At 39.0% G+C, this 27,161-nt stretch overlaps 1 protein-coding gene across 1 annotated transcript; it reads left to right on the plus strand.

The window, feature by feature from the left end:
• Window positions 1–12,361: 12,361 nt before the first annotated feature.
• LOC309609980 (uncharacterized protein) lies at window positions 12,362–26,594 on the plus strand. Its single transcript, XM_082352294.1, has one exon. The coding sequence runs from the start codon at window positions 24,981–24,983 to the stop codon at window positions 25,623–25,625; it is 645 nt and encodes a 214-aa protein (XP_082208420.1). The 5' UTR covers window positions 12,362–24,980; the 3' UTR covers window positions 25,626–26,594.
• Window positions 26,595–27,161: the final 567 nt, after the last annotated feature.

The raw sequence follows: 27,161 nt of genomic DNA on the forward strand, positions 1-27,161 counted from the left end.
AACACAAAAACTCTCTGGTCATATCTCAAAGAGCTAGTCTCCTTCCCAGTGGGCACAAAATATTTTCTGAATTGACTTGTGCTCACGAATAGACAAATACAGAAACAAAAAATGACTAATAGACCATATTCTTTGTCTGTCATGTTTCACCCAATGGAAGATTGATCCTCATCATTCTCAGAGAGATCACCAAGGGGGCAGATGATGGAATCAGATCCTCAGTTATTGCAATCATTGCTGCCACCAATGAGGAGATTTCTACCATGTGCGTCACATGGAAGTGACGCCTGAAAGTCCATTACCCACGACTTCCTGCACCATACTGTAGAAAAAATGTGGTCCAACCACTATTTCCTAAGGACTCAGGAATATACAGGGTGCTCTCTCAATTATAAAACAAAGACCCGCCTAGTGGTCCAGGACCAGCTGTGTGTTGCGGCAGCTCCGCTGGCTCACAAGAGCCCTTCCTAGCTTTGCAGCCAGGGACTCCATACTGGTAGCTCGTCATTGGCTATATTGGAAGTATTTATACCACAGAAGTCAGTAGATGCTGAAAATCAGCCCCTGTGCCACTTCAAAGAACCAGTTGTTAAACATTTACCAGCATACCACTCTTTTTTATCCACTAGTTTCTGGACCTAGTAATGAAAAGACAAATGGCCCAAATCACAAGTTAAACAGAATGTGGACAGATTAATAGATTTGGCCAAGAAAAGAAATAAAAACAAATACACAGAATTAAAAGAAAAGGGAACTGAGGGAGAGAGTCAGCAGAGGGCAAATTCTATTGACCCGTGACTGGGCTTAAGCAGCCCATGAGGTGTACCTCTAAGGCAGGTTAATTGATCCTGGCAGATGAGTCCTCTTGGACATCTCAGTAAGACCTCCCAAACTTCCAAAGGATAAACTGCAAAAGCTAGTAACATGACTCTGTACAAATATAGAATGAACATGTGTCAAAAATTTATTTCATTCATTAATGAGGGAGTCAACATGAGAATAAAGCTGATTCCAGAAATTATAGGAGAGACAGAAGTATTTGTAGTCAGCGAAAGAGGGAATGCAGAAACAAGATAGCAAAGTGAGATACAGACTGCACTCCGGGAAAGGAAAGGATGAAAATATTCATTGTGACATAGACCAAAAAAGAAGAAAAAGAAAATGAAAATAGTTTAAACTAATGTTAATATTGATTGGAATGTAATGAACAAAGATCAAGTCATAGTTATTTTTCCTCATAGATTTATCTGGTCTCTGTTATTCGGGCCTCTCTTATTAACAGTGACCAGGGTTACAATAAAATACGGAATAGACTAGTGTTTATCAAACTTTGAACTCATAGAAAGAATGCATGAGCTTTAGGACAACTTTGTTAAACCTTAAAACATTGTCACCTCAGATGAATTCTTGACTAATGTGATTATAAATATATACTCAAATGTGGGCACTGAAACTTGTGATAGCTTCAGGTCACAGAAAATTTAGGGGTTAGTGAGAAATATATGCATATATATTTTTCTAACTGAAAGCTCAAAATTTTAAATTTTCTTCACAAAATTATGGCATCATTAGAAAATGCCCACGGACCCCATGAGGCTGTACCCTAGGCAGAAACAGAGGGACTAAACTAAACAACAGCTCTGTGAGGATGAAAACACACAAGCAATGGGTGCCCGCTTGGAAGCAAGTGAGGGTTTCTAAAGATGACAACGTGCTGGAATGGTTGAGATGAGAACCAGCTAAGCCTGCAGAAGGCCAGCCTGTGCCAGAACAGGGGCCCTCAAGACTTTTAATCCCAAAGTATCCTGTTTATTGCAAATATTTGACAAAGCTCCCTTTACTATCCTAAAATGAAATTCATAGATAAGATGACCTACCTACACATATAATTTAAACACATACACATTATAAAGGAAAGCCAAAGGGAAAGTAATTTAAAATAAAAGAATGTGTTTCAATATGTAAATGCACAGACATAACTCTTCAGAAAGGCACAGTGGAGGCTAACGCTTACACCCATATGTGGAATCAGTATGAACTGGACAGCTTCAAATGCAGACCGATCTTGCTGTGTGGACTGATCACCCAGAACTCCAAGTATGTTGCCTTTAACTGATGTGTTTTTCTGAAGAGTGAACACTGTTTCCAAATTCTGATGTTTGAAATTAAAGCAAAATTTGCCCTTTATTGACATGGCTTTTGCATTTCTGGAAAATTGTTTATTAAATTCTGCACAACGTATTTTGAGTTTAGGTATAAAATGGAATTGATTTTGGACTCAGATATTTTTAAACTTTTTCTACCTACATGACTTTCTGGGGGGACATTTGAACACCAGGGGGGATAGAGCTGCCTCTCCTGTGCAGGCATCTGGGGCACTGGGGTCCATACTAAAGGCCAATGGCATCCCTCTCGCATCCTTGTGACAACACAAGATGTCTGCACATACTTCCAAAACGCTTCCTGGGGTTGGGGGTATCACCTTGTTAAGAACCACTGTGCAAGAGGAAGGACTATTTATCAGGTACTTAAGAATCTAAGAATCTCGATAGCAGGACAAGCACACACTTTCTGAAGACACAGGTGGGCATGAGGGCTCCTTGTAATTAACTATCTTAGCCCTGACGACATAGAAGTGGTCTAGGGCTTTTGGCAAAGCCTAATGGCTGTAGAGGTGCGGTGGTGAGGGTGTTTTGGAGAAGGGGGTAGATGTTTCTATTTAACGAGACAATGATGGCCCAGGGGAAATTTTTTTTTAATTATTCACCTTTCATGTCCCGATGAGCCAATTCTTCAAGAAAGTCAATCCTGGTTCTATGTGAACAGTCAACATTCATTTATGGCAAATTTCACAATTGTAGTGTAAATAATCACTGTGTAATTGTTTTATTTAAAGCCTGTCCCCTCCACAAAACTGAAGGCAGCAGGAAGGAGAAGACTGTCCCATATTCCTTGTATTACTAGTAGCTAGTACAGTGCCTGGCACATAGATCTAACCAATACATTTTTTGTGGAATGAATGAATGAATATCAGAAGCATTATAAAACTAGAAAAAAAGTACATGAAAATAGCTATACAAATTGCAAAACCCTATATTTCTCTGTTTTGTGACAGCTTAAAATCTGCCGTTTTTAATTGAGAAAGAAAAAAAAAAGCAAAGGTAGACTATGAGTTCAATTTTGTAAAGAGACCTGCTGTTACCATGTCCAACTTATCGGTGCCTTTTATACACTCATGTCGTAATTAGACCAAATGGGCTGGGGAAATAACTCCCCCCAAAAGAAGACTCATGGCAGATTGAAGCTCCTGAAACTCTTTCAGGAAGATTCTTTTTCCACGATTTATGCCACCCAAGTATAATTATTTAAACTAAAGTTTAAATTGGCGTATTTCTCAAATAGAAAGACCATTTTGACTTGGGGCCTTTGAAGATCCTTGTTATTATTCAAGAAGGAGTGTGTTAGAGATTGTGTGACACTTGATTTAACAGCTAATGAATGTACTGCACTAGGACCACGAGGATGGAAGAGACTAATTGCCTTCCAAGAGTTTATCAGGTAGTGGAGAGAGGTACTGCAGAGACCTCTCTAATAGATGATAGATTTTATAACCTGCCTAATAAAGAAACAAAGTGTTCTGGAAGGTTAGAAAATAGAGCTAGTAGTTCTTTTAGTATAGGACAGTTCACAGTAGACAGACAATATTTTACTTGTTGAAAAAATATTTGAATAACTTAATTCTGGCTGACATTCACTGAGTATTGTCTCTGTGGCAGGTACCACTTTAAGCACTTTATATGTTTGAAGTTGTGGAATGTTTACAAAACCTCTTCATATTGGTAGTATTATTGCTGTCTTCCTGATGGTGCTGCTGAAGCACAGAGAGGTTAAGCAACTTGCCCAAGGTCACACAGCTAATAAGTAGCATAGCTGGGATTTGAAACCGGGCAATCTCCTCCAGTCAGGACTTTTAACCACCATGCTCTGCTGCCAAGGAAGGAAGGGAGTTACAGAAGGAAGTGGAATCAGGGAACTCTGCATGAAAAAGGTGGCCTTTAAACTAAGTCTTTCTGTAAGAACAAAATCCTGTGTAAGAGAGTAATATTTTTTTTCAAAAATGGCAGGAATATGTCTGCAACATCGAATGTCCCATATCATTAGTGTTTTTCACTAGTGTCACAACTCCCACTGAGAGGGTTTATGGGAAATTTGGAAAGTCAGTGAAGAGTGAAGAAACAGATTACAGCAATTCACCATCACAGGTCTAGATGGTAATCTCCTGAAAGGCAGTCCTAAGGTTCTGTTCATTTTTTTCTCTAATATCTTGATTTAACTTAGGTTCTATTCATTTTTGTACTCTCAGTTCCAGGAGATAAGAAAAAATTTTGTATTATGTACACATCTGTGTCACAAAATAAGTAACCAGAATTTTCTGATATCAGGCAACTTTTCTTTTCTTTCTTTTTTTTTTTTTGTCTAATTTTTTTTTTTATTGAAGTATAGTTGATTTACAATGTTGTGTTAGTTTCAGGTGTGCAGCAAAGTGATTCAGTTATATATATATATATATATATACATTTTTTCAGCTTCTTTTCCCTTAAAGGTTATTACAGAGTATTGAGTATAATTCCCTGTGCTATACAGTAGGTTCTTTTTGGTTATCTATTTTATATATAATAGTGTGAATATATTCATCCCAAACTCCTAATTTGTCCCTCCCCCCACTTCTCCTTTGGTAACCATAAATTTGTTTCTTATGTCTGTGGATCTATTTCTGTTTTGTGTATAAATTCATTTGTATCTTTTTTTTTTTAGATTCCACGTATAAGTGTTATCATATGATATTTGCCTTTCTCTATTTGGCTTACTTCACTTACTATGTTCATCTCTAGATCCATCCACAGTAACTTTTCAATAATCAAATGCAGCGCTGTCAGATGGAACTTACTGTGATGGCGAAAATGTTCTATATTCTGCTCTGTTCAATACAGTCTCCACCAGCCATGTGTGGCCATGGAGCACTTGAAATGTGGCTCATGTGACTGAGGAATGGAATTTTTAAAAGTCTTATTTTAATTAATTTAAATTTAAATAGCCACATATGGGCAGCATAGATAATCATAGGAGTTCAATTTTTTCCAAAACCTCCGGTGTGGTTCCAGGCAATGGGTGGAATGTAGATTGGTCAGTTGGTGTCCTAATATTCACAGCTTTGTGGACTAATGTATAACAGGCAGGATCTGCTTTCAAGCTGGAAGTGGCTTGCCATAGCACTTTCCTCAAGTTTAGGAAATATAAAGTTGGAATGATATACTTGTGGTCATATTTAATTAATTTTTACCACTTGGGAAAATATTCTTAAAAATAGACAGCGTTTCAGATATTATGGGTCCACAGGAGACTTAGAAATCACTCCCAAACCTGGAAGAGATATAGATTCTCAGGGATCTCAGTTGCACTGTGGATTTTTTTTTTTAATAAATAAATAAATTTATTTATTTATTTTTGGCTGCATTGGGTCTTCGTTGCTGTGCACGGGCTTTCTCTAGTTGCGGTGAGCGTGGGCTACTTTCCATTGCAGTGCACAGGCTTCTCATTGCAGTGGCTTCTCTTGTTGCGGAGCATGGGCTTGAGGCCCGTGGGCTTCAGTAGTTGTGGCACGCGGGCTCAGTAGTTGTGGCTCGCGGGCTCTAGAGCACAGGCTCAGTAGTTGTGGTGCACGGGCCTGGTTGATCCGCGGCATGTGGGATCTTCCCAGACCAGGGCTCGAACCCGTGTCCCCTGCATTGGCCGGTGGATTCTTAACCACTGTGCCACCAGGGAAGCCCAGCACTGTGGATTCTGAGAGAGATTAAACTGCTAGAGTGTCTGTTCTGGAACAGAACAGGCTGCATATAAAATGTTGTGAAGGAAGTTTCTAGGTTTGGATGTAATCGATTATTGAAGGATAGCTGAATTTCAATTTCTTAGTTTTCTATAATGGATTTCGACTGCCCATTGACATTGCAAGTCCAATATGGAAAAGCTCTATTTAAAACATGCATGTTTGTGTGTGTGTATGTGCGTGTGCACACACACATACACACACAAGCACATGGCTTTATTTTCGAAATATTGGAAGTTAAAGAAAAGTAAAATTTGACTACTCAGAACTTCCATTGTTAACAATTTGGGTTTACTTTTCAGGCTTTTTCCCTTTTCTCTTTATATATTTGAGATCATAGTATATATAATTTGCTTTTATTTGCTTTAAAAATTTAAACATTATTTTTGTACTGTTCTAGTTTTATCAGCTTTGGGTGTCCCCCTGCCTTTTTAGTTGTATTTGAGAGTTAACAGATCAACTCCTCAGAACTGTGTGCTGCAGAAATGCCACCACAGCTTTTTGAGCTGCCAAAGAGCTTTATTAAGTCAACAAAACACTTTCTCAGCTTTGAGCTGCTGTGCAGTGGGATTCAACACAGACATTCCACTAGTCTGGATTTTCCATTTTGAGACTCATGTACGTTAGAAAAATATGTAAGTTCTACCATTTTCTTGTTCTTATTTCCTTTATTTATGCTTTTATTGATAGCCATATTTTCTAAAATAGGAGGTATTCATAGACATAGGACTTTGCTTGGACATACAGAATATCTTCGAGGAAGGTGTTATAAAGTGTGTAATTTACTTTTAAAAACTTCAGTGTAGTTGGCATAATATTACGTATGTGCCAATTAGTTGAAGCTGCATTTCCAGGGGTGACCAGCTGCCCTGCTCTCCAGCATGTGTTCCAGGGTCGTTATCTAGCTCAGCACAGAAAAAGCCACCTCTCTGCTATCCGAGCTCCTCCATCAACCTTGCCAAATTAGTATATTGGATGTTAAATGTGGGTTTTTATTGCCAAAACTCATGTCTCTTTAGTAAGAGTGTAGATGTTAGAAGGTGGTTCTCACTGGGGAAAAGAATACTCTCTCTCGATCTATGTATAGGCAAAATAATTTAGCGACCCCCTCTAACTCAACTCACAATCAAAAGTACGATAGGCTCTCCCCAGTGAGCCCTGCCTTTGAATCTAAGCATCTTAGAATCCCTGAATCTAAGTGTGGGCTAGATTTACTGACTTGATTATAATGAATAGAATATGGCAGAAATGATGGGATATCACTTCCAAACTTAGGTTTAAAAAGACTTTGCTATTCTTGGTCTGTGTGTGTGTTTGTGTAAATTCTTCATTTTCTCTCCCACTTTCTCTTGGATTGCTCACCCTGGGGGAAGCCAACCGCCAAGTTGTGAGGCAGCCGTGCTGAGAGACCCATGTGGTGAGGGATGGAGGCCTGCCAATAATCACGGGAGTGATTCTGCAAGTAGAACCACCAAGCTACACAGTCCCAGATTCCTCACCCACAGAAACTGTGAGGTAATACATGTTTATTGATCTGGGCCTCTAGATCTCGGGGTGATTTGCTTCCCAGCAATACATAATTAATAAAGACAGATGGGTAAGACCTGGAGAAGCTGAAAGAAACTACTTGGGTGTCCGATGTATTTTTGGCAATTATGTAGCTAACACTCGGAGTGCCTGCATGGTGCTAGGCGGTGTGTTCTGTGTGCTTTACATATAGCAGTTCATTTAGTCCTCACTTTGATCCTGTTATTATCACCATTTTACAGACAAAAACACTGCCACAGAGAGGTTAAGTGCAAGAGGCAGAGTTTGGAGGAAACCTCGGCAGTCTAGATCTTGAGTCCATGCTTTAACTGCTCTGCTGTCCTGCTCCTCTTATGGTTAATTCTAGCGGGGAGAGTGAAGCAAGTTTGGTCAGAAGGCCATTATAGGCAGGGGCGGAGGGGGCATGAGCAGAAACAAGAAGTTGGAAAGGCTCACTAAAGGCTAACTTTGACTTTACTAAGCGTACTCTGCATGAATAAAGTCACCCCCCCCCTTTCTCCCACTAAGAGCAACTAGCAGACTAGGAGGAAATCTGCCTGTTTTGGGAGGAGGAGCATTTTTCAAGAGATGCAGAAAGCCTAAGTAGTAGATAAGATAGATATGGCCATCCGTGCCGTTTTGTGATAATATCTTTTTTTTTTTTTTTTTTGGCTGCGCCTCGCTGCTTGTGGGATTTTAGTTCCCTGACCAGGTATCGAACCAGGCCCCCGGCAGTAAAAGCGCCACGTCCTAACCACTGGACTGCCAGGGAATTCCCTGTGATAATGTCTGTTTGCTCAACTAAGTTAACGTTCCCATCCCAACTGACTCAGAAGAAATAAACTCATCAACAGATTGACCCATGCCGCCTTCCTCCAAGATAAAACAAAATATATTATTGCGATTTTTCACAAATAATGGAAGTCATAGGCTATTTTGCTTTCTTTCTCTTCCTTTTCACAGTGACCTCCGTGTAATCGTATCTGGCACTTAAAATAGCGTGAAGGGAGCAGGTACTCTGGGGTCTCAGCAGAGCCTCAGGTTCACTTCACGCCGGTCCTGTCCGTGCAGAGGACGCCAAGAAGTCCCCAGCATCTGTGCTATGAGCACCGTCACGTGATTGGTGAAAAGAATAAATCCCCAGCACACTTTAGCTGTTGTTGACAAAAATACTATATTGAGGGTCAGGAAATGAAGCCCAGTTGAGTTGTCCCAGCAAGATAATGGTACACAAAGCAAATTATTGGAAAGAATTTTAAAGAAGGTATAAGTATTGATGACTCCCTCTTATGACCTACACAGTGCTGTGACTTATATCACAGGAGTCAGGATCATTCTACCCTTGTCACAGTCTCACACCTGGCTGCTGATTTTCAGGATGAGAAGTTCTTGTCTGAGAAACTTCCTCTCTCCCATAACACAACAAAGCTGAATCTGTTGATTTGGGTATGTGGAGAACGCACAGGTTTTACAGAGAGTGATTTATTATTCAACTCTGTGTGCTAGTTACTTTGTGAGTAGTTTTATGGGGGAAAAGTCATGGTGAATAAGTGATTGCATTTTTGCATATCATAAAAAACAAGAAAGTGGGTGGAATATTTATGTAACACAATACTAACACTAATTCTTACCTGCCAGGCAGGAAAAATAAAAACATGTTTGTCTTGCAAACTAAACAGAGCTCTGGTTCAAGGATTTATGATTGCACATTTGGGAGGAATGAAATTCCTCTTCCATTTTAAAAATATGGGTATGGGGACTTCCCTGGTGGTCCAGTGGTTAAGACAATGCACTTCCAATGCAGGGGGTGCAGGTTCGATCCCTGCTCAGGGAACTAAGATCCCACATGCCACATGGTGTGGCAAAAAAAAAAAAAAAAAAATATGGGTACGTGTTCTATTTGGTGTTCTAGTATATAATATGGAAACATGAACCACTTGAGGGCTTGTTTTTGAAAGTATACCCCAGGCTGATATATAAAATATAAATGGCTCAGTCACTAGAGCCATACATAGCCTCTTCTTGGAGAAAGAACCTAAACTTTGGGTTTACATAGTTACTGGAACACCCTACCACTGCCACTCATTGCCACAGTCATACCCTTGACCTTGTTTTTAACAATAGCCAGAGCCCTGTCGAGTCCCAAATTCTGGATTCCACTCTGACTGCCATCTTCTACCCCATCTTCACCGCTGTTTCACTCCACCAGGATCTCCCCTCCAGTGATTCTGTCACTGTGGCACCGGCCTGTATCCCCACACTGACGTCCTGTGTTTCCTCTCTGCCCAGCCTACATCCCGTGTCCATCAGCAGAGTCACTGCTTTGCACGCACTCTCAGATCTACTGACTCCTCATGTCTCAACTCAAACTTGTTTGGATAAATCACAACCCTAGTTTACTCCAATTTTCCGTTGACTCTGTGCCTATACCCACGCAGCTAAAAAGCATGCAACTGTGCTGGCTGGTCTCACGTGAGATTTGGGACGATGAACCTTCATGCTGACTCTCATACTGTCCAGCAATACATACTGTGCTTTCCTAATCCAGTCTCTCTCATGCTTTCTCCTAGGTTCTGTTATACGTTTCCCTCTCTCCTCAAACGTCCAACACTATTTCCCTTTGCTGAGATAATCGAAGCAACCAGAAGAAAACATTCACCAGCCCTCTCCTGTACCCACCTACCTGCATCTGTGCCCAAACTCAGTACCTTCCCAGTCCTGGGGATAGGCTGTCTCCGTGGCTAGTCCTTACCAGCTACTAGGCCTCCTCGTCTGATACATGGTCACCCACAATTTCCACCATTCCCAGCTCTCTCTCCTGCAATCTCAATTTTTCCCTCTGCATCAGATTATTGCCATAAACATGCAAGCATACTCTTATCTCTTCCAACTAAAAGAAACCCAAAGCACTAAACTCCCTTGGCTCTATTTCCTTGTCTGCTATTGTCTATTTCTTTCCTTCCTTTCATAGCAAACTCTTTTTTTTTTTTTTTTAAACAGCTTCATTGAGGTAGAATTAACATACAAAACCCCAGCACATACTTAATGCATACAGTTTGATGAGTTTGGACATATGCAGACACCTGTGACACCATCACCATTATCAAGGCAATAATTATATCCATTACCTCCAAAAGTTTCCTTATGTCTCTTTGCTCTTTTTTTTTTAATTGTCAGAATACTTAACACAAGATCTACCTCTTAACAAACTTTTAAGTGCACAATATAATTTTGTTAACTATAAGCACAGTATTGTACAGAAATCACAGTGAACTCTTTTTCTTAAAAATTAATTAATTAATTAATTTATGGCTGCATTGGGTCTTTGTTGCTGCGTGCGGGCTTTCTTTAGTTGCAGTGAGCGGGGGCTACTCTCCATTGCGGTGCACCGACTTCTCATTGCGGTGGCTTCTCTTGTTGCGGAGCACGGACCCTAGGTGCTCAGGCTTCAGTAGTTGTGGCTCCCGTGCTCTAGAGTACAGGCTCAGTAGCTGTGGCACAGGGGGCTTAGTTGCTCCACAGCATGTGCGATCTTCCCGAGCCAGGGATCGAACCCATATCCCCTGCAGTGGCAGGGGGATTCTTAACCACTGCGCCACCAGGGAGGCCCCCAATCACAGTGAACTCTTAAGAAGCAGGATCCATACTCAGTCTCTAATTTCTCTCCTCCTGTTCACTTTTAAACGCATTATAATTGTCAACAGAAAAAAGAAAAAAGCACAACGTGAGAGCTGTTAAGTTTTATTTGGGGCTTACTGAGGACTATAGCCCGGGAGCCTCTCAGGTAGCTCTGAGGAGCTGCTCCAAAAGGGTGCGGGGGGAGGTCAGTATGTATGTGATTTTTATGAAGGGGTTACGAGCAACCAAGCACACATCTCGGTAGAAGGTTGGGGCTAGTCACGAGGAGCAGGTGTCTCTGTTAATGATTTTAGTGCTTTTCTAAGTATGAGAAGATGCAAGACATTGGGTTCATAAAATCTTCTCCTGCAAATAACTATCTGAAGGCCTGTTCTGCCAGCTTTTCCCAGAGCACAGAGTGCCTCATTCCTGATCTCTGCCCCGAGCTCCTTTCAGGGTGTGTTAAAGGTCAGTGACTGCAGTGGCTAGTGGCTTCATTCTTGTAGAACCAGATGGTGAGCAACATTCTTTTGTTTGCAAAACGAAATTGCTCTTTTCAAGATTACCACTTACCTGCTCCTTTATTGCTAATCCAAAATCATGTCCTGGTCCTCATTTTACTTGACTGATCAGCAGTTGATCCCTTTGTCTTCCTTGAAACCTTCCCCACCTGGCTTTGAGGACATCGCATTTACTGGATTTTCCTCCTTCTACCTTTTTTTTTTTTTTTAAATATTTGTTTATTTATTTATTTGGCTGCATCGGGTCTTAGTTGCAGCATGTGGGCTCCTCGCGGTGTGTGGGCCTCTCTCTAGTTGTGGTGCACAGGCTCTAGAGTGCGTGGGCTCAGTAGTTGTGGCGCACGGGCTCAGCTGCCCCACAGTATGTGGGATCTTAGTTCCCTGACCAGGGATTGAACCCGTGTCCCCTGCATTGGAAGGCGGATTCTTAACCACTGGACCACCAGGGAAGTCCCCCTTCTACCTTTCTGCTGCTCCTTTTCAGTCTCTTTTCCTGGTTCCTCCTCATCTCATTACCCATACTGATAAATGTTGACGTGTCATAGGTCTCAGGCCTTGGACTTCTCTTTCCCATCTGCCTTCACTTCCTGGGTGAGCTCAATAGGTCCAACAGACTTGTATGCCACCTTTATGCTGAGGACTCCCTGTTTTATACTATCTCCAACCCAAACCTCTCCCCTGAATCCAGACCATGTACTCAACTGCCTATTTGACAACCTCCACTTGAATATTTAATATTTAATAGGATCTTAGACTCAACTTTCTGAAACTGAGCTCCTGATACTCATTCCTCCCTCTAAGTCATCTCAATTAATCGCAGCTACATTCCTCCAGTTGCTCAGGTCAAAATCTTGAAGTCATTCTTAAGTCTTCTATTAGTCTCATGTCAGCATATCCTGTCTCATCTAACAGCATCTATCTACCTATCTACCTTTCTTTCCATCTATCTATCTATCTGTCTATCCATCTATCTATCTATCGTCATCATCTGTCCATCTCTCTATGACCTCTTGTCATTATTTCTCCTCCTGGATTCTTGTTATAAACATCTAACTAATCTCACTGTTTCTACCCTTGACTCCTTTCAGTTTATTCATTTATTCAGAGCACATATCTGCTCTCCTTAAAATCCTTCAATGGCTTCCTATCTTGCTTAGAGTAAAAGCCAATGTTCTTCTATAACCCAAAGATCTTACGTAATTAGTTTTCCCCATTAATGCTCTGACCTCATTTCCTATTACTCTCCTCTATCTTTTTCACTCCAGCCACACAAGCCTCCTTGCTGTTTCTCAAACATGCTGGGCAAACTTGCACCTCAGGACCTTTGCACTTGCTTTTCTGCCTGGATGCATTTTCTCAGGAAACTCCTGGCTAGCCTCTTCACTTCCTCCAGGTCTTTATTCAAATTCACCCCTAGGTAAGCCCTCCTTTGGCTACCCTATCTACAATTGCAGCCTTCCCTCCAAACTCATTCTTCACATTATCTTTATTCGTCTTTCTTCAGCATTTATCAGACTAGCATACTATGTATTTTTTGTCAGTTATGTTAATTTTGTCTCCTTTGGTAGGAAGCAAGCTCTATGAGAGCAGGAAGTTTGCCTATTCACAGTGTATTCCAGCATTAGCATGTGCCTGACACACACCAAGTACTTGATATCTGTAGAATGAATGAATTATAACAGTGATGAACATGATGAAAATATACAGCCTGACAAGACATACACAGTGTTGCTTACTTTTATGCGAATTGTTGATAACTATTGTTAAAAATAGTTATTTTATTCTCAATATTCCCACATCATCAAAGGCAGCGTTCTGTACTCAGACAACAGTTAAAACTCTAGAATTGTGAACTGCTACAAAAATGTGTGATTTTTTTTTTAACTTTAAGAAACTCCCACTGTGATTTTTTTAAATTATGATATAAAGTATTATCACTCATGATATACTGAGTACGTGATAATTATCACAAAATAAAGCATAAGATAGGTTTATTAATGATTTCTAGGCAATTGAATTTCAACTGATCACCAGCAGAGGGAACTGCTGAGCCACATTTTTTACACCTATGTATTAAAAAGTGCTAAACTAAGGGGCAGGTTTCAATGATGTAAATGACATTATCTTACAAATCTACATAACATGGTAATGAATCAGCCACCAAAATAGAATGACTTGAGTTTAAAAAATCTATTCTTTTTTCTCTTTTTTATTCATTTATTTAAACTGATGATCTTGTACATGAATACAGTACAAAAGATATAAAGAAATAATTAAATCTCTTCTCTACCTGTTTCTTAGTCCCCCAGTTTCCCTCCCCAGAGTTATCATTGTCTCTAGTTTTTTCTGTAACTATGTGTACCTATGTTTTGCTTTGGTTTGTACTGTATGTATATTTTAAAATCGGAAATTGTATAAACACTGTTCTTCACATTAGAGTTGATTTATAACTTGACCACATAATTTTGGGATTCCATATCAGTCCTTGGAGAACCTCTTTCTTTTAAACAGTTGTATTTTATTGTAAGGTGTGAATAAACTGTAATTTATATAACCAGTCCTTACTGAAGGATGCAAAGGTTGTTTTCAATATTTTGTCATTCCAAACAAAACTATAATAAATATATTTTAACATTTATCTTTGTAAATATGTGCAAGTATACCTCTAGGATAACTTCCTAGAAAAACCTGGTAGTCATCTGAAAAATAATGAAGGTGGAGTCCTATCTCCCTATACACCAAAATAAAGTCTAAATGTATTGACTCATGAAAGTACTAGTAAAGAACATGGGAGAATGATTTATGATTTTGGAGTCAGGAAGGACTTTCTAAGTCTAACAAAAACTCAGAAGCCACACAGAGAAGATTGAAATCTGAGTTTATTTTTTAAAAATATGTGTGGCAAAAATACCATAAAAGTAGAAATGACAAATTGTACAAATGCATTTCTAACACATAAAATACAAAGAACTAAATTTCTTCATACGTAAAGAGCTTTTGTAAATTGGTAAAATCAAGTCCCTATTGAAAAATGACCAAAGAATACAAACAAATAGAACCTAGAAATGGAAACACAAATAGCTTTAAACACATGAAACCATATTCATAAGGAGAGAAATGTGAATTGAAATGAGGAGATGCCATGTTTCACTTATCAGGTTGGCAAAGATCAGCACATTGTTTTGATGAGGGTGTGGGGAACCAAGCAGGCTCGCAGATTGTTGGTGAGATGATAAACTGATACAATCGCTATGGAAACCAGTGCAGCAACAGCTATCCAAATTTTTGAAAGAAAGTTTGTGGAGTGTTTTTTGTTTTTTTGTTTGTTTGTTTTGTTTTTTAAGTCAAATCTCTTTCTTTGAATTAGCTGCATGTACTTAACCAGAAGGAAAGGCTACCAGAGTTTAAAAATAAAAACGAAATATTTTAAGGGAGGTATTATGCCCTTTGTGTAATGTGGATGACAGCCATATGGGGCTATGGAAATTAACATGACAACAAAAAGAGTCTCTGAGTGTATATCAATCAGTCAGGGTCCCTTAGGAAACAGATGGCACAGTTTTTTAAAGGGGAGGCTGAAAAGAATTTTGATCACGATGGTGTGGGCAAGGTTAAGGGAAATAATAAGGAGTGGGGAGCCCCATGTGGTGCTGGGTGGTGGCTCTAGGGAGCCATCAGTATCCCAGCAAGGGCCAAGGGAGGGGAGATGTTCAGAACCAAGTGAGGGCTGTCACTTTAGGAGAGGGCTGCCTGACAGGAGCCATGGAAAAGCATGGACCACTGTCAGACAGACCTGGCAGGGTGGGATCCAGGAGAAAAATATCCCAGGCTTTTTCTGCTCATGCCCATCTATTTTCTGCTGGTGTCTTATACTGGCCAAGTTCAACGGGAAATCAGAGGGCAGGGGAGCCAAACTGATGCTGTCCATAGAGGCCCGTCTGCTGGGACACTGAACGAGGATGAGTAGGTCTTGCTTTACTTCAGGAGCGTAAATCTGGGAGGGCAACAGATGATTGCCATTCAGCTAATACACACCTTGTAATATCTTCAGGGCCTCACTTTATTTTAACCTCCCTCCAAAAGTATATTGCCGATTTTCTTCCGAAGTATTCTCTTCTGGGTTCCTCCTTTTCAGAATGGAACCCATAAATCCCTAAAATTCCCAGTCCCTTTCTTTCTGGGATAGTATTTTTATGAAGATTGGCTTCCTGAAGACACTGCCTTTGCTTATTAAGGTTTAATTAACAGAAAGCAATTTAAAGACAATGATACCTAGAATCTAAGGGCGCTACTATAAGAAATAGTCACTAAAAAAAAAAGGAAATAGTGCATTTTACATAGAGCAGGTTTTGAAAAATAAAATGTATGTTATGTTTGGCCATGCCTCTCATGAAGGAGGATTCCACTATTCGGTTTTCTTTCTTTCCTTCCTTCTCTTCTTCCAGTAGTACTCCTCTTCCCCTCCAATCCACTTTTGGTTAGATAAAATGAGTCCCTTAGATCAACCAGAGATTAATTCCAGAGATCCAGCTACCGACTAATGTCTAACAACATTAAAGATTGCATTAGAGGGACTTCCCTGGAGGTCCAGTGGTTAAGGCTCCATGCTTCCACTGCAGGGGGCATGGGCTTAATCCCTGGTCAGGGAACTAAGATCCCATATGCTGAGCAGCACGGCCAAAAAAAAGAAATTGTTAAAAAATTAAAAAAAAAAAACTACATTAGAGAGAAGGGGATATATGTTATTTAAATAGATTTTTTTTTAACCTATTTACACAACAAGATTTAATTTCCTTGAAATATAATTTTGAAGAGTTGGGGATGGCATTTCTTAGAGGTTCTCTAATTATAGCAAGACAGAGAGTTGATTTCAGGTCTGGCAATATCAGGGGCCCTGTCTGGTCAACCTACCTTAAAGGGAAATGACTTGGCAAGGAAACATGTTATCAATCCTACCTGCAGTATATCCAAAAGCCAAAGCCCCATCTTGGCTCTTTTGGGGTAAAGTCTGCATTTTATCCCTTTGTACTCCCTCCCCTGTTAACAAAGCATGTTTCCGGGGCTGGAGAAGCTGTTTGGTTACATGCAAATACTATGTCACTTTACATAAGGGACTTGACCATCCACAGATTTGGGTATCCAAGGGGGTCCTGGAACCAATCCCCCATGGATACCCAGAGGCGACTGTATTCTGTTAGAATCAGCCCAAGGCAAACAATAATAAGTGATGAAAGAAATGTGATAAATAATAAGTGATGAAATAACATGTTTATTCAATTCATTGCAGAGCCATTGGAATTTATTCAGATTATTCCTGAATAAATTCAGGTTCCACGTTTCACTGCTCTGAGAAACTTCAGGTATGAAACACTCATTTGGAGGAGGAAGAAAGAGTAGAGTTTGCCAGACAGGTGATACAGTCTAGTGGATTCAGAATTTGAATATTATTTCTGGCTCTGCCACTGGCTTCCTTTATGACTAGGAGGAAAATCTCTCTGGGTGTTGCTAGTTTCGGTATCTGTGGATTGATAAGAAGATCACAAGCATGGATGTTATAAGAGAGTTCATTTCATGGGAAATTAAACAGGGCAAGTCTGATGAGAGGAATGGGTTAATTAGTTATTTCTGGCACTATTTTGTGCTTTAAGAGGACATTTAATATCCGAATAAATACACTGAGTTTCAGAAAGTATATCATACATATGTTATCTCATTTAATCCTTGCAGTAAACTCAGGAGGTCATTCATAATATTGATGCAAATTTGCAGATGAAGAAACTGAGGCACAGAGAATTAAATATCAATACTTTGTCACAATGTATGGACATCAAGGGGGGAAAGTGGAGGGGGCGTGGTGGGATGAATTGGGAGATTGGGATTGACATATATACACTAATATGTATAAAACAGATAACTAATAAGAACCTGCTGTATAAAAAATAAATAAATAAAATAAAATTCAAAAATTCAGAAAAAAATATAGAATATTTTCTTTATAATGTACTATCAGAGACCACTTTGGGTATTAAATATTTTCCCTAGGAGAAAAAAAAAAATACTTTGTCACAAAACTAGTGGGCAGAGGGCTAGGATTTGGCTCAGGTTATTTTAATCCAGAGCCCCAGTTCTGAAGTACTACACTTCCTCTCCCTCTTGCCTGGTGACAGAAATGATGACGACCCACAGGCATAGGAACATATATAAAAATCTTGATATTCCAAAAATGGATTTTCAGAGCATCCTATGCAGAGTGGGGGAAGAGAGAAAAGAGGGGAGAAGTAGGAAATCACCGATGCTAAGGTCTGTGAAGCGTGTGATTAGGGACTGCAGAGGTCGGGCTGGAGAAGCACCACAGGTAGTAAGTAAACCTACCAGTCTGAGAACAAAATGTTCCAGTTATGATGCTTCGGGTTGTACATTTGGAACCCTGATTCTGGTTTGCTTTTCTGTTTCTTTGTTTTGTGGTGGGTTTGTTTTGTTCTGTTTTTAAGATGCTTGTCACAGCTGAATATCACTTCCTTGTATGGGAAATGGCGTTACGTGAGGTTTCATTTATTTCTGAATCTGCCTGTGTCCTCCCTACTTAAACTTACATTTTTTCCCCTCCCACCTATTTCACTGTTCCATCAGGCTGTTTACCCAGTGCTGCCAAAACGACAAGCTTAATCTCACCACTAGGCTTTACTCAGTCTCTCCCCACCTCACAGGTGTGTCCAAGCCCCTGTTATGCAAAATACTGTATTACTTAAAGCCCATCTTATGTCCTACCTACAATACTTTATAATGGCTTCTCAACCCACAATGAACTCACCCTATCCTGACGTCCCCTGGAGCTTAATGTACCACTCATCTACTTCTTTGCTCATTTACTGCACTTTGCATAATTTATATGCTGTGTCTCCCAAACCAGATAGGGTCCCATAAAAGACGCAATGATTAATAGCATTAATCTTTGAGAAACCATACGGCATTTGGCCCAATAGAAACATAGGCAATTTAACTTAAAAAGTGACATTTCACCCTGATTAGAGAGTATATTCTAGATGATCTTCATTTTGTGATAACGTTGTGATTACGGGGTGGTGAGCACACCAATATGGCCCCGATCCTCTGCAAGAGGTAGTCTCCATCCTCCCCGTGCCTTTCCTCACGCCCCTACTCCCGTGAGCCTCGCTGAACCCGAGAGACAGGTGTGGCTGGTGAGTGGCTTCCCTCTTCTCCAGGTTTTATGCCTCCCCTCGCTCCATACCACCCGGCAGACGTTAGCTCCACCCACATCATCTGATCCTGCAGGCCTCTCTCTCCATCCCCAGTTCTCAGAGGATGGTTCTTGGATGCTGGTGAAGTGAAGTGAAAATAAGGTGGTGAGTTTTCCCGGAGCAAATAATTAAACTTTGGCTGATGGTGGCTCTTAGTCATTGAAAGTCAAGAAAATCCTCCCCTAGACAGGGAAAAGCAACCCCATTGTAGCTGCTTTGTTGTCTCCAGTTCAATGTGTTTGTTGTGAATGAGACAAACCTCCAAAATTGATACACGGAGGTTCAACAGAGCTCACTGAAAATTTGAAACAACTGTAGGAGAAAAACCCAAAACACTGAAAACATTGGGAGAAAAAGTTGAGTAGCTGAAAGCGATAAAGCTAGTTTCCCCCAACACGTTTTTCTGGAAACAAATCCCAGAATTGTTTTCAGAGGGTAAAGCACTGAGTTGTTGTCTCCAGCCTTGGTCATTTGGAATATGTGTTAGTAGAAAGTGGTCATGCGGTTTTGTAGACTGTCAGAATGTGGGAGCACCCAAGTTTTTGGAGTTAGAGATATATCATAGGCTTTTTCCCTGGTCTCTGAGAAGAAAACCAGACTTCTTATAATAAGAACTGAAACAGAAGAACACAGTTTTCAGAAGCATAATCTGTGACTGTGCTATTTCAGGAATGTTTCCAATATGAGATGTTTATAAGCTTGGTATGACCCAGCCAAGGAGCTTAATATAACAAGGTTAAGTGAGTGGTGGGAAGAGATGGTTCCAGTCTCACCAGCTTGCGATTATTAGTAATGAAAAAGGTTTGCAGATGGCAGACTCACTGAGCATTTACTAAAGCTGGGACTTGTGGTTTGCAAATCATTTTGATTAACAGCTGCTACCATCTATCTAGAGAGGGCGGGAAAAAGTGTTATTATTTTATCACATTATATACTAGTCACAAAGAGACTAAAAACAGTGTGATTTGGCAAATATAAAGTTTACTGGTTAAGTAGAAATCCATGCTCTGCTCTCCCGCTGGGCTCGCTAAAGATGAGTTTCCTGGGAACATCTCAATGAACAGATGTTTCTTCTTATGTGTCAATAAAGAGTTTACCGGCATCTAACTATGGAGAACAGTATGGAGGTTCCTTAAAAAACTAAAAATAGAACTACCATATGACCCAGCAATCCCACTACTGGGCATATACCCTGATCAAAAAGAGTCATGTACCACAATATTCATTGTAGCTCTATTTACAATAGCCAGGACATGGAAGCAACCTAAATGTCCATTGACAGATGAATGGATAAAGAAGATGTGGCACATATATACAATGGAATATTACTCAGCCATAAAAAGAAACGAAATTGAGTTATGTGTAGTGAGGTGGATGGACCTAGAGACTGTCATACAGAGTGAAGTTAAGTCAGATAGAGAAAAACAAATACCATATGCTAACACATATATATGGAATCTAAAAAAAAAAAATGGTTATGAAGAACCTAGGGGCAGGACAGGAATAAAGACGCAGACATAGAGAATGGACTTGAGGACACGGGGAGGGAGAAGGGTAAGCTGGGATGAAGTGAGAGAGTGACATGGACATATACACACCACCAAATGTAAAATAGATAGCTAGTGGGAAGCAGCTGCATAGCACAGGGAGATCAGCTCAGTGCTTTGTGACCACCTAGAGGGGTGGGATAGGGAGGGCGGGAGGGAGACACAAGAGGGAGGAGATATGGGGATATGTGTATACATATAGCTGATTCACTTTGTTATACAGCAGAAACTAACACAACATTGTAAAGCAATTATACTCCAGTAAAGATGTTAAAAAAAAAAAAAAGTTTACCAGCATCTAATTGTTAGTGAAGGACTCTTGGCAAAAGGAACCCCTTGTTTATCTATCTACATATACATATGTATTTACATTTTTTTACATACATTAATTAAGGGCTTTGCCTTAATTAAACCACCAAGTGGAATTCACTTAGGTGAGTCATGAAAGATTTGCCTGGATTTCATAATTAATTAACAAATGATTGTTAAAATAAGCCTACTTGATCTTAAGTTTGGAAGTTCAGCATTCAAGCAATAACTATTAGTAAAGGGAGAAGAACTTTAAATGGTTGTTAAAGAAAAGATAATTACATGTCAACATAATCTTTTTTGAGTCAGAGTTTGATTCAGAAATCTTTCTAAAAATCTTCTTCAAGGATGTTATTTTTGTATCTCTGTATAAATCTTGTGTCTTTCTTTGCAAAGAAATCCAACTGTTTTCTTAGTGACTGAAGAACATAGATATTGAAAACACAAATTATGCTCTAATATTTTTCGTAAATTCCTAAGGCATATGAGATAGTGTCTATGTTATACATACATGGTGAATTTATTCTAATCTATTGAAGACTTCTTTAGGAACTCAGAACAAATGTAGAAAAATTTCTGTAAGTCTCAAAGAGTGGAAATGTCTTAGAGATTAATGTTGAACTCTGTAGTTACGTCACTGGTGAAAATAAACTTACTTCAGATAAGAAATAAATCACACCTGTTTTATAGATGTTGCCATGCATCAGAGGCTTTTAATTACTGCTTTATAGTTCTGGATCAGGGAGATGGTTGAAACGTGTTGATTCAAGAGCTTTTACTACATACAACAAGGCAATTCAGGCAATAATAATAACGGGACTCATTCTAGAAATGAGAACAATGGGATATAGGTAAAACAAGAGGAAAAATAAAGAAATAAAATTAGTGAAATAACTTGTTTGGATAATCTCTAATATTATTTTATATTACATTTATCTAATGTGAATCCAAATAGACATTCCTACAGCAGATTTATGATTCCACTTCTTAATTTTCTGTTTATAACCTTGGACTTAGCAAACAATCTGTATAACATTATGCACAGTGCATGACACATAATAGATGCCCCCAATTTTTCCCTGTCCTTACTCCCAAACTAGGATAACCCCTATTTTATGATCTCATAGCCCCTAGCACTTTTCTTTCCTAGTGTAATTATTTATTATCTCTAGGCTTTAGGGTTGCTAGATTTAGCTAGTTAGAAATGCAAGATGCCCAGAGAAATTTGAGTTGTAGATAAACAACAAACAATTTTTCAGTATAAATTTTTCCTGTGCAACTTTTTGATGCCTGCGACATACTTATACTAAAAAATTAGCCATTGTTTATCTGAAATTCAAACTTTATTCAGCATCCTGGATTTAATCTGGCAATTTTAGTATCTTACTTGTCTTTATCTGTATCTCTCACAGACCAAAAACTTTAGGAGAGCAGATATTCTGTTTTGCTTGTCATTGTGCCACCCATATCTGCACTGGGTTTAGCACATCGTAGGTACTTAATAGATACTGATTGAATGTCTAAAGGGATGAATGGTATGGAGTACAACTGAGGTTCAGAGAATTTAAAAACAAAAGAAGCCATTGGGATTTCTACAAGTGTACCATCTTTACATAGTAAATATTCAATCACCTCAAACAGATACATAAGGAGGAAATTCCTTGTAAAAGAGAGACTCCAAGCAACCGATTCTACTAGTACAATTAACCTTCAGTTTTTAATTTTCAGTTAGTACTCTTTCAATGACAGTTATTGCACAAAGCAAGTTAGGCTTGTATTTTTAAGTGTTTTGGCAGATTGCAGTAAATCTTTTCTACCAGGATCTAAAACTAAAAAAAAATGTTTGGATAGGATGGACAGGAGATGTTTCCAGGCCATATATGGAGAAGGTAGCACAAATTTTGAAATCTTTATCATCACATCTTACTTATTGAACTCCCACAAATGTTCTGCTCTATATTAGAAAAAGCAAAACAAGTTAATCTTGTGGAGCTTTGTTAGCTCATGAAGAGCCAGTGTCTTAAGTGTGCTGTTTGTAAGGTTTAGTTTATAAACCGTGGAGCAGGGCTCACTTAGGTGAGTCATGGACGTTTAGAAAACAGATGGTAGGAGGAGAAAAATGCCTCGGAAAAGCAGATTGAAATGTAGTGTCTTACATGCTCGGAACATTCATCTGGATCAGTCACAAATGCCCACAGAGCGAGGCTTTTCAATGGGGCTCAAATAGCATCCCACATGGAGGTTCACAGATGTTCTTAGGCAGACAGATCTAGGAGCCTGAGGTTCAAGTTCTAGGGCTTCTATTAGCCCCAAGCTCAACCTGTCCCTCAATTCACTGGCTCTAGAAGGGAAAAGCAGTCACATCACATTGAGAACACTGACAGATACTTACCCAGTCTTTAAGAGGGTCTTTACTTGACACAGGGAAGTCAGATGGCTCCTGCCGTGTCCCCACCCCAGCCAGCCGTAGATTTGGAATGCATTGTGTTCTCAGGCGAATTCTCTTCTGTCATTACCACTACTTCACTGCCAACCTCCCACCTGAGCAATGAGGAGCTCCCATTTGGATAGGGGAAAAGAAAGAGTAGTAGCTACAAGTCGTTGAGAGCCAACACTCACTGCAGCTGGGGGACAAGTCCACAAGCCTTGTAATTATTTGTATTATACACAACTGTGGATTATCAGTGATGCCAACAATAATGTATTGAGTATCTGAAAGAGAATCACATCATGGCTTTTGAATACAAGAAATTAAAAGTGTTTTTGAGGAGACAATGTACATACACATTTGAAACAGTCCAATAATAGAAGACAAAATCTGATTAAGTGACAGAATATACAGTACAGTTATACATCCTAGGAGAGAACAGAAAGCTTGAGTTCAGTGAGTATACACTGATTCCAGAATTTTAATAGGGCAATGTGTTTCAGGCTTGGCATTGAAAGATAAGCCTTGAATAGACAGAGAGGAGGGTATTGTCAAATGACAACATAAAGGTTCGAAGATGATCATTACCTTAAATAGCGAAGGATTCTGTTGATGGAAACTTCATTAGCTGTAGCTGGTGGCAACATCTTGAGGTAAAATGAGCCAGATTGAGAAGATTTTGAGTATCTTCTTCTTCCCAGTCTTTCTAAATGCCCCTTTGTTCATTTACTTTTAGGGGACTTTTTAAAAAGAGCCCTGAACAGAAATTTTTGTTAAGGTTCTAAAAAATCATAACTTTCAAACCCTTTGTAATTATTCAACTATTTGTTTATAACTATTCAAGTTATTGTAACTCTTTGCATAGATTAATTTAAATTTTACCAGTTAAGGCAAAATTTTGGATTTGTTTCCAAGTTCTTTAATTACTATCTTATAAGAAGTGAGATCATGCTTTTTTTTTTTTTAAAGGTCATATATGCTGCCATTAAATAAAACGATGCTGCAGTCAGACAATCTTTGGCACAAATCTTAGAGATGTGACCAATAGAAAATTACTTGACCTTTTTGAGACTCAGTTTTATTATCTGTGAAAAGGGGATATTTCTACATATCTGACAGGGTTTGTGTGAAGTTTAGACATAATATATGTAAAATGCTTAATAAAGGGGATATTTATTACGTTCTCAATAGATGAGAATAGGTACTCAAATGGGAGCTTTCATATCGTGACCATCATCATATTTGACATATACATGAAAAGCAATGTGGTTAGCAGTCCTCTGGAGCAGGACTGACTGGGTTCAAATCTGGACTCTGGCACTTATCTAAGGTGACTTTGGGTATGTCCCTATTCTCTCTGTGCCTGAAAATGAAGCTAATGTAATGCTTGCCTCATAGAGTTGCTCTGAGGATGAATGAGTTGATACATATAAAGAACTTAGTACCGCACCTGGCTCGTGGGAAATACTTTATATATGTTAGCTGTTATTATTTTCTAGAAATTTGAGGGCCAAAGTTAGACATGCGAAAATTTGTTTAATGCATTTGTTTAAACAACAAGGACTTACTGTATAGCACAGGGAACTATATTCAATACCTTGTAATAACCTATAATGGAAGAGAATCTGAGAAAGAATATATATGTATAACTGAATCACTTTGCTGTACACCTGAAACTAACACACCGTTGTAAATCAACTATACTTAAATATAAAAAAGCAATTGTTTAAAGATAGTTGTTTAAAGACATCTTGGTCCCTCCGAAGTTGGTTTGGGAATAAATATTTATTGTTACATTATTGTTAGGACAATGCTAACTTTGAAAAACATGTCTACTTTTGCCGGTACTTTAGCCACTTCCTCTGTCTCATTGGAGGAAAGTCAACAATGGCCTTTACCAAGAAAGCAACTGAGAAGCGGCATAACCCGGTGCAAAGCATCTGTAGAAAAATCCAAGCCATTCAAAAGAGAGAAGAGAGTACACATCCCATCCAACAGATTATCAAATACCAATCTAGCAGGTTTGACAGTCCACAGACTAACCCCAAGAAAGACTTTGAAGAGGTACTGAAGAAAATGACGACTGCTCCCATTCCTCTGCCTGACCCTCGCTCCTCAAGTCCTGAGAAAGTTGGTGCCTTTACTTCACGTCCTCAACGAGTGTCTCCAAGAACCCCACCCATCTCTCATCTCAGCTCTCCCAAGAATGCAACATACTCTCTTATCCTCGCAAGTTCGGAAAACATCTCCAGGCCTAGATCACAGAGCTCCCAGAATTACACATCTTTGATACCGCAGATCAGAAAAAGGGAACTCTTCTCTAACAAGGATTTGAAAGACTGTTGTAGTGAAAATGATTTTAGTGCCTTAACACTTGACTTTGATTCCACCTCTAATCAGAACTCTGAATTTTTTACTCGTCAGGATTCAGTGGTGAAAAAATTATCTCTGAATGAAGAGGGTAAATATTCATCTTTTAATATTTGTTCTTCTGATAAAGCCTTGAGCATATATCACTATGAGAATACCTGAACTAAAATGAAATACCAGTGTACATTATCGAAACTTGGAGGGAAGTATCCATCTTTCCCTTAAAATTGTTTTTTCCTCTCTTAAAAAACTCTTATATGTGAAATATAAGTATTTTCTATGCTTTCAATTATAAACCTGATAGAAATTCTAGATTGTATTTACAATCATAATCATTGGCATTTCTCTGCTGACCTGAAAACAAACTTTCTCCTGGGCAAATTAGAATGTTGTGATGGGAATACATAGATACAGGGGAGCTAAAATTCATATAGTTCCAACATGCCTTGCTGAAAACTACCATTTTAGCATTTTGTGTGTGTGTGAGAGTAAAACATGTAAGAAAATGTAGAGCCAATAAAGTAGACCAGGGGAGAATGTAAATTTTGGAGGCCAATTTCAATGAAATTTTGGAATTCTATTTAGGGGATTGCCTACAGAGTCCCATATATGATAGGCCCTGAAAAACAAAACAATGTAAAATGGCACATTTTCTGTAGAGCTAGTCTTTACGTTCCCTCTATTTTTCCTTAAAATATTTCTATTTGTGCTACACTATTTGCTTTTTCACAGAGTGCTTCTAACATTACAGGGCAGTAAAGCTCATTTCCCTCTTCTTCATCTCTCCTTTTATTCTACCTTTATAAAACTTATAAGGAAAGGAAAATGACTAATCAGAGACCCTTCAAGACCACTTTCTCTGCTTGATCTATTCAAGTTAAGTAACCAGTATTGTGGACTGCTCTTTATTTAAATATGTTTTCTTTGTTAAAATTAAAACAAAAAAAAATTAGCAATTAAGCATATTAGCACAGAAAAGCATCTGGATATGCAAACTTTTTCTTCTACTAGGGTGGAAACAAGGAACTGATGATGGCAAGGAAGATGTAACCTATAGCAATAACGGGACCTGTGAAGAGGAGTTGCTTACAAGTATTTTTAATGCATGTGACACCAAATGCAGAGGTCAGTCGAAAATTATTCTGCTCAGATGTTCGGTGGTACTCATCAAGTCATTGTACTTTCTATTGTGAGAGAAAGGGAAATGGTTTATGTGTGCTGCTCTGTGTATCTGTGTCTACACACGTGGTGGGTGCAACCTAATTTGGGAGGAAGGGTGGCTGTCTAGATGTTGGTTAATTTCTTTGTCCCTGTTTTGCATATTTTTACCAGTGTCTTGAATGATTTTATTGAGCTTATCAACTGATTTACCAGCTGCAATCATTGACTGGAACTACTTACCTCTCATAGTTGTTGCCTCACAAGAAGTATATACTTCATACGTATAAAACTGCTACACAAATTTAGCTCAAATTTTTGAGTTAATTTTAGATTTTCACTTCTGTTTTTCTTAGAGATGTGTTCTTTTTAAAATTTCCGCAAGTAATTTTTAGCATGGAAATGGCTCGTGACCAATGTAATAAAATTAATAATATATAGAAAAGAAGAGAAAAAAACTCATCAGTAATCCTGTTTCCCTGAGTAAGCATTGTTAATGATTTGTTATATGACCTTCCACAAATTCCTTGGTCAATATGA

Source organism: Balaenoptera borealis (assembly GCF_965194805.1).
Source record: "Balaenoptera borealis genome assembly, chromosome: 13".
NCBI lineage: Eukaryota > Metazoa > Chordata > Mammalia > Artiodactyla > Balaenopteridae > Balaenoptera > Balaenoptera borealis.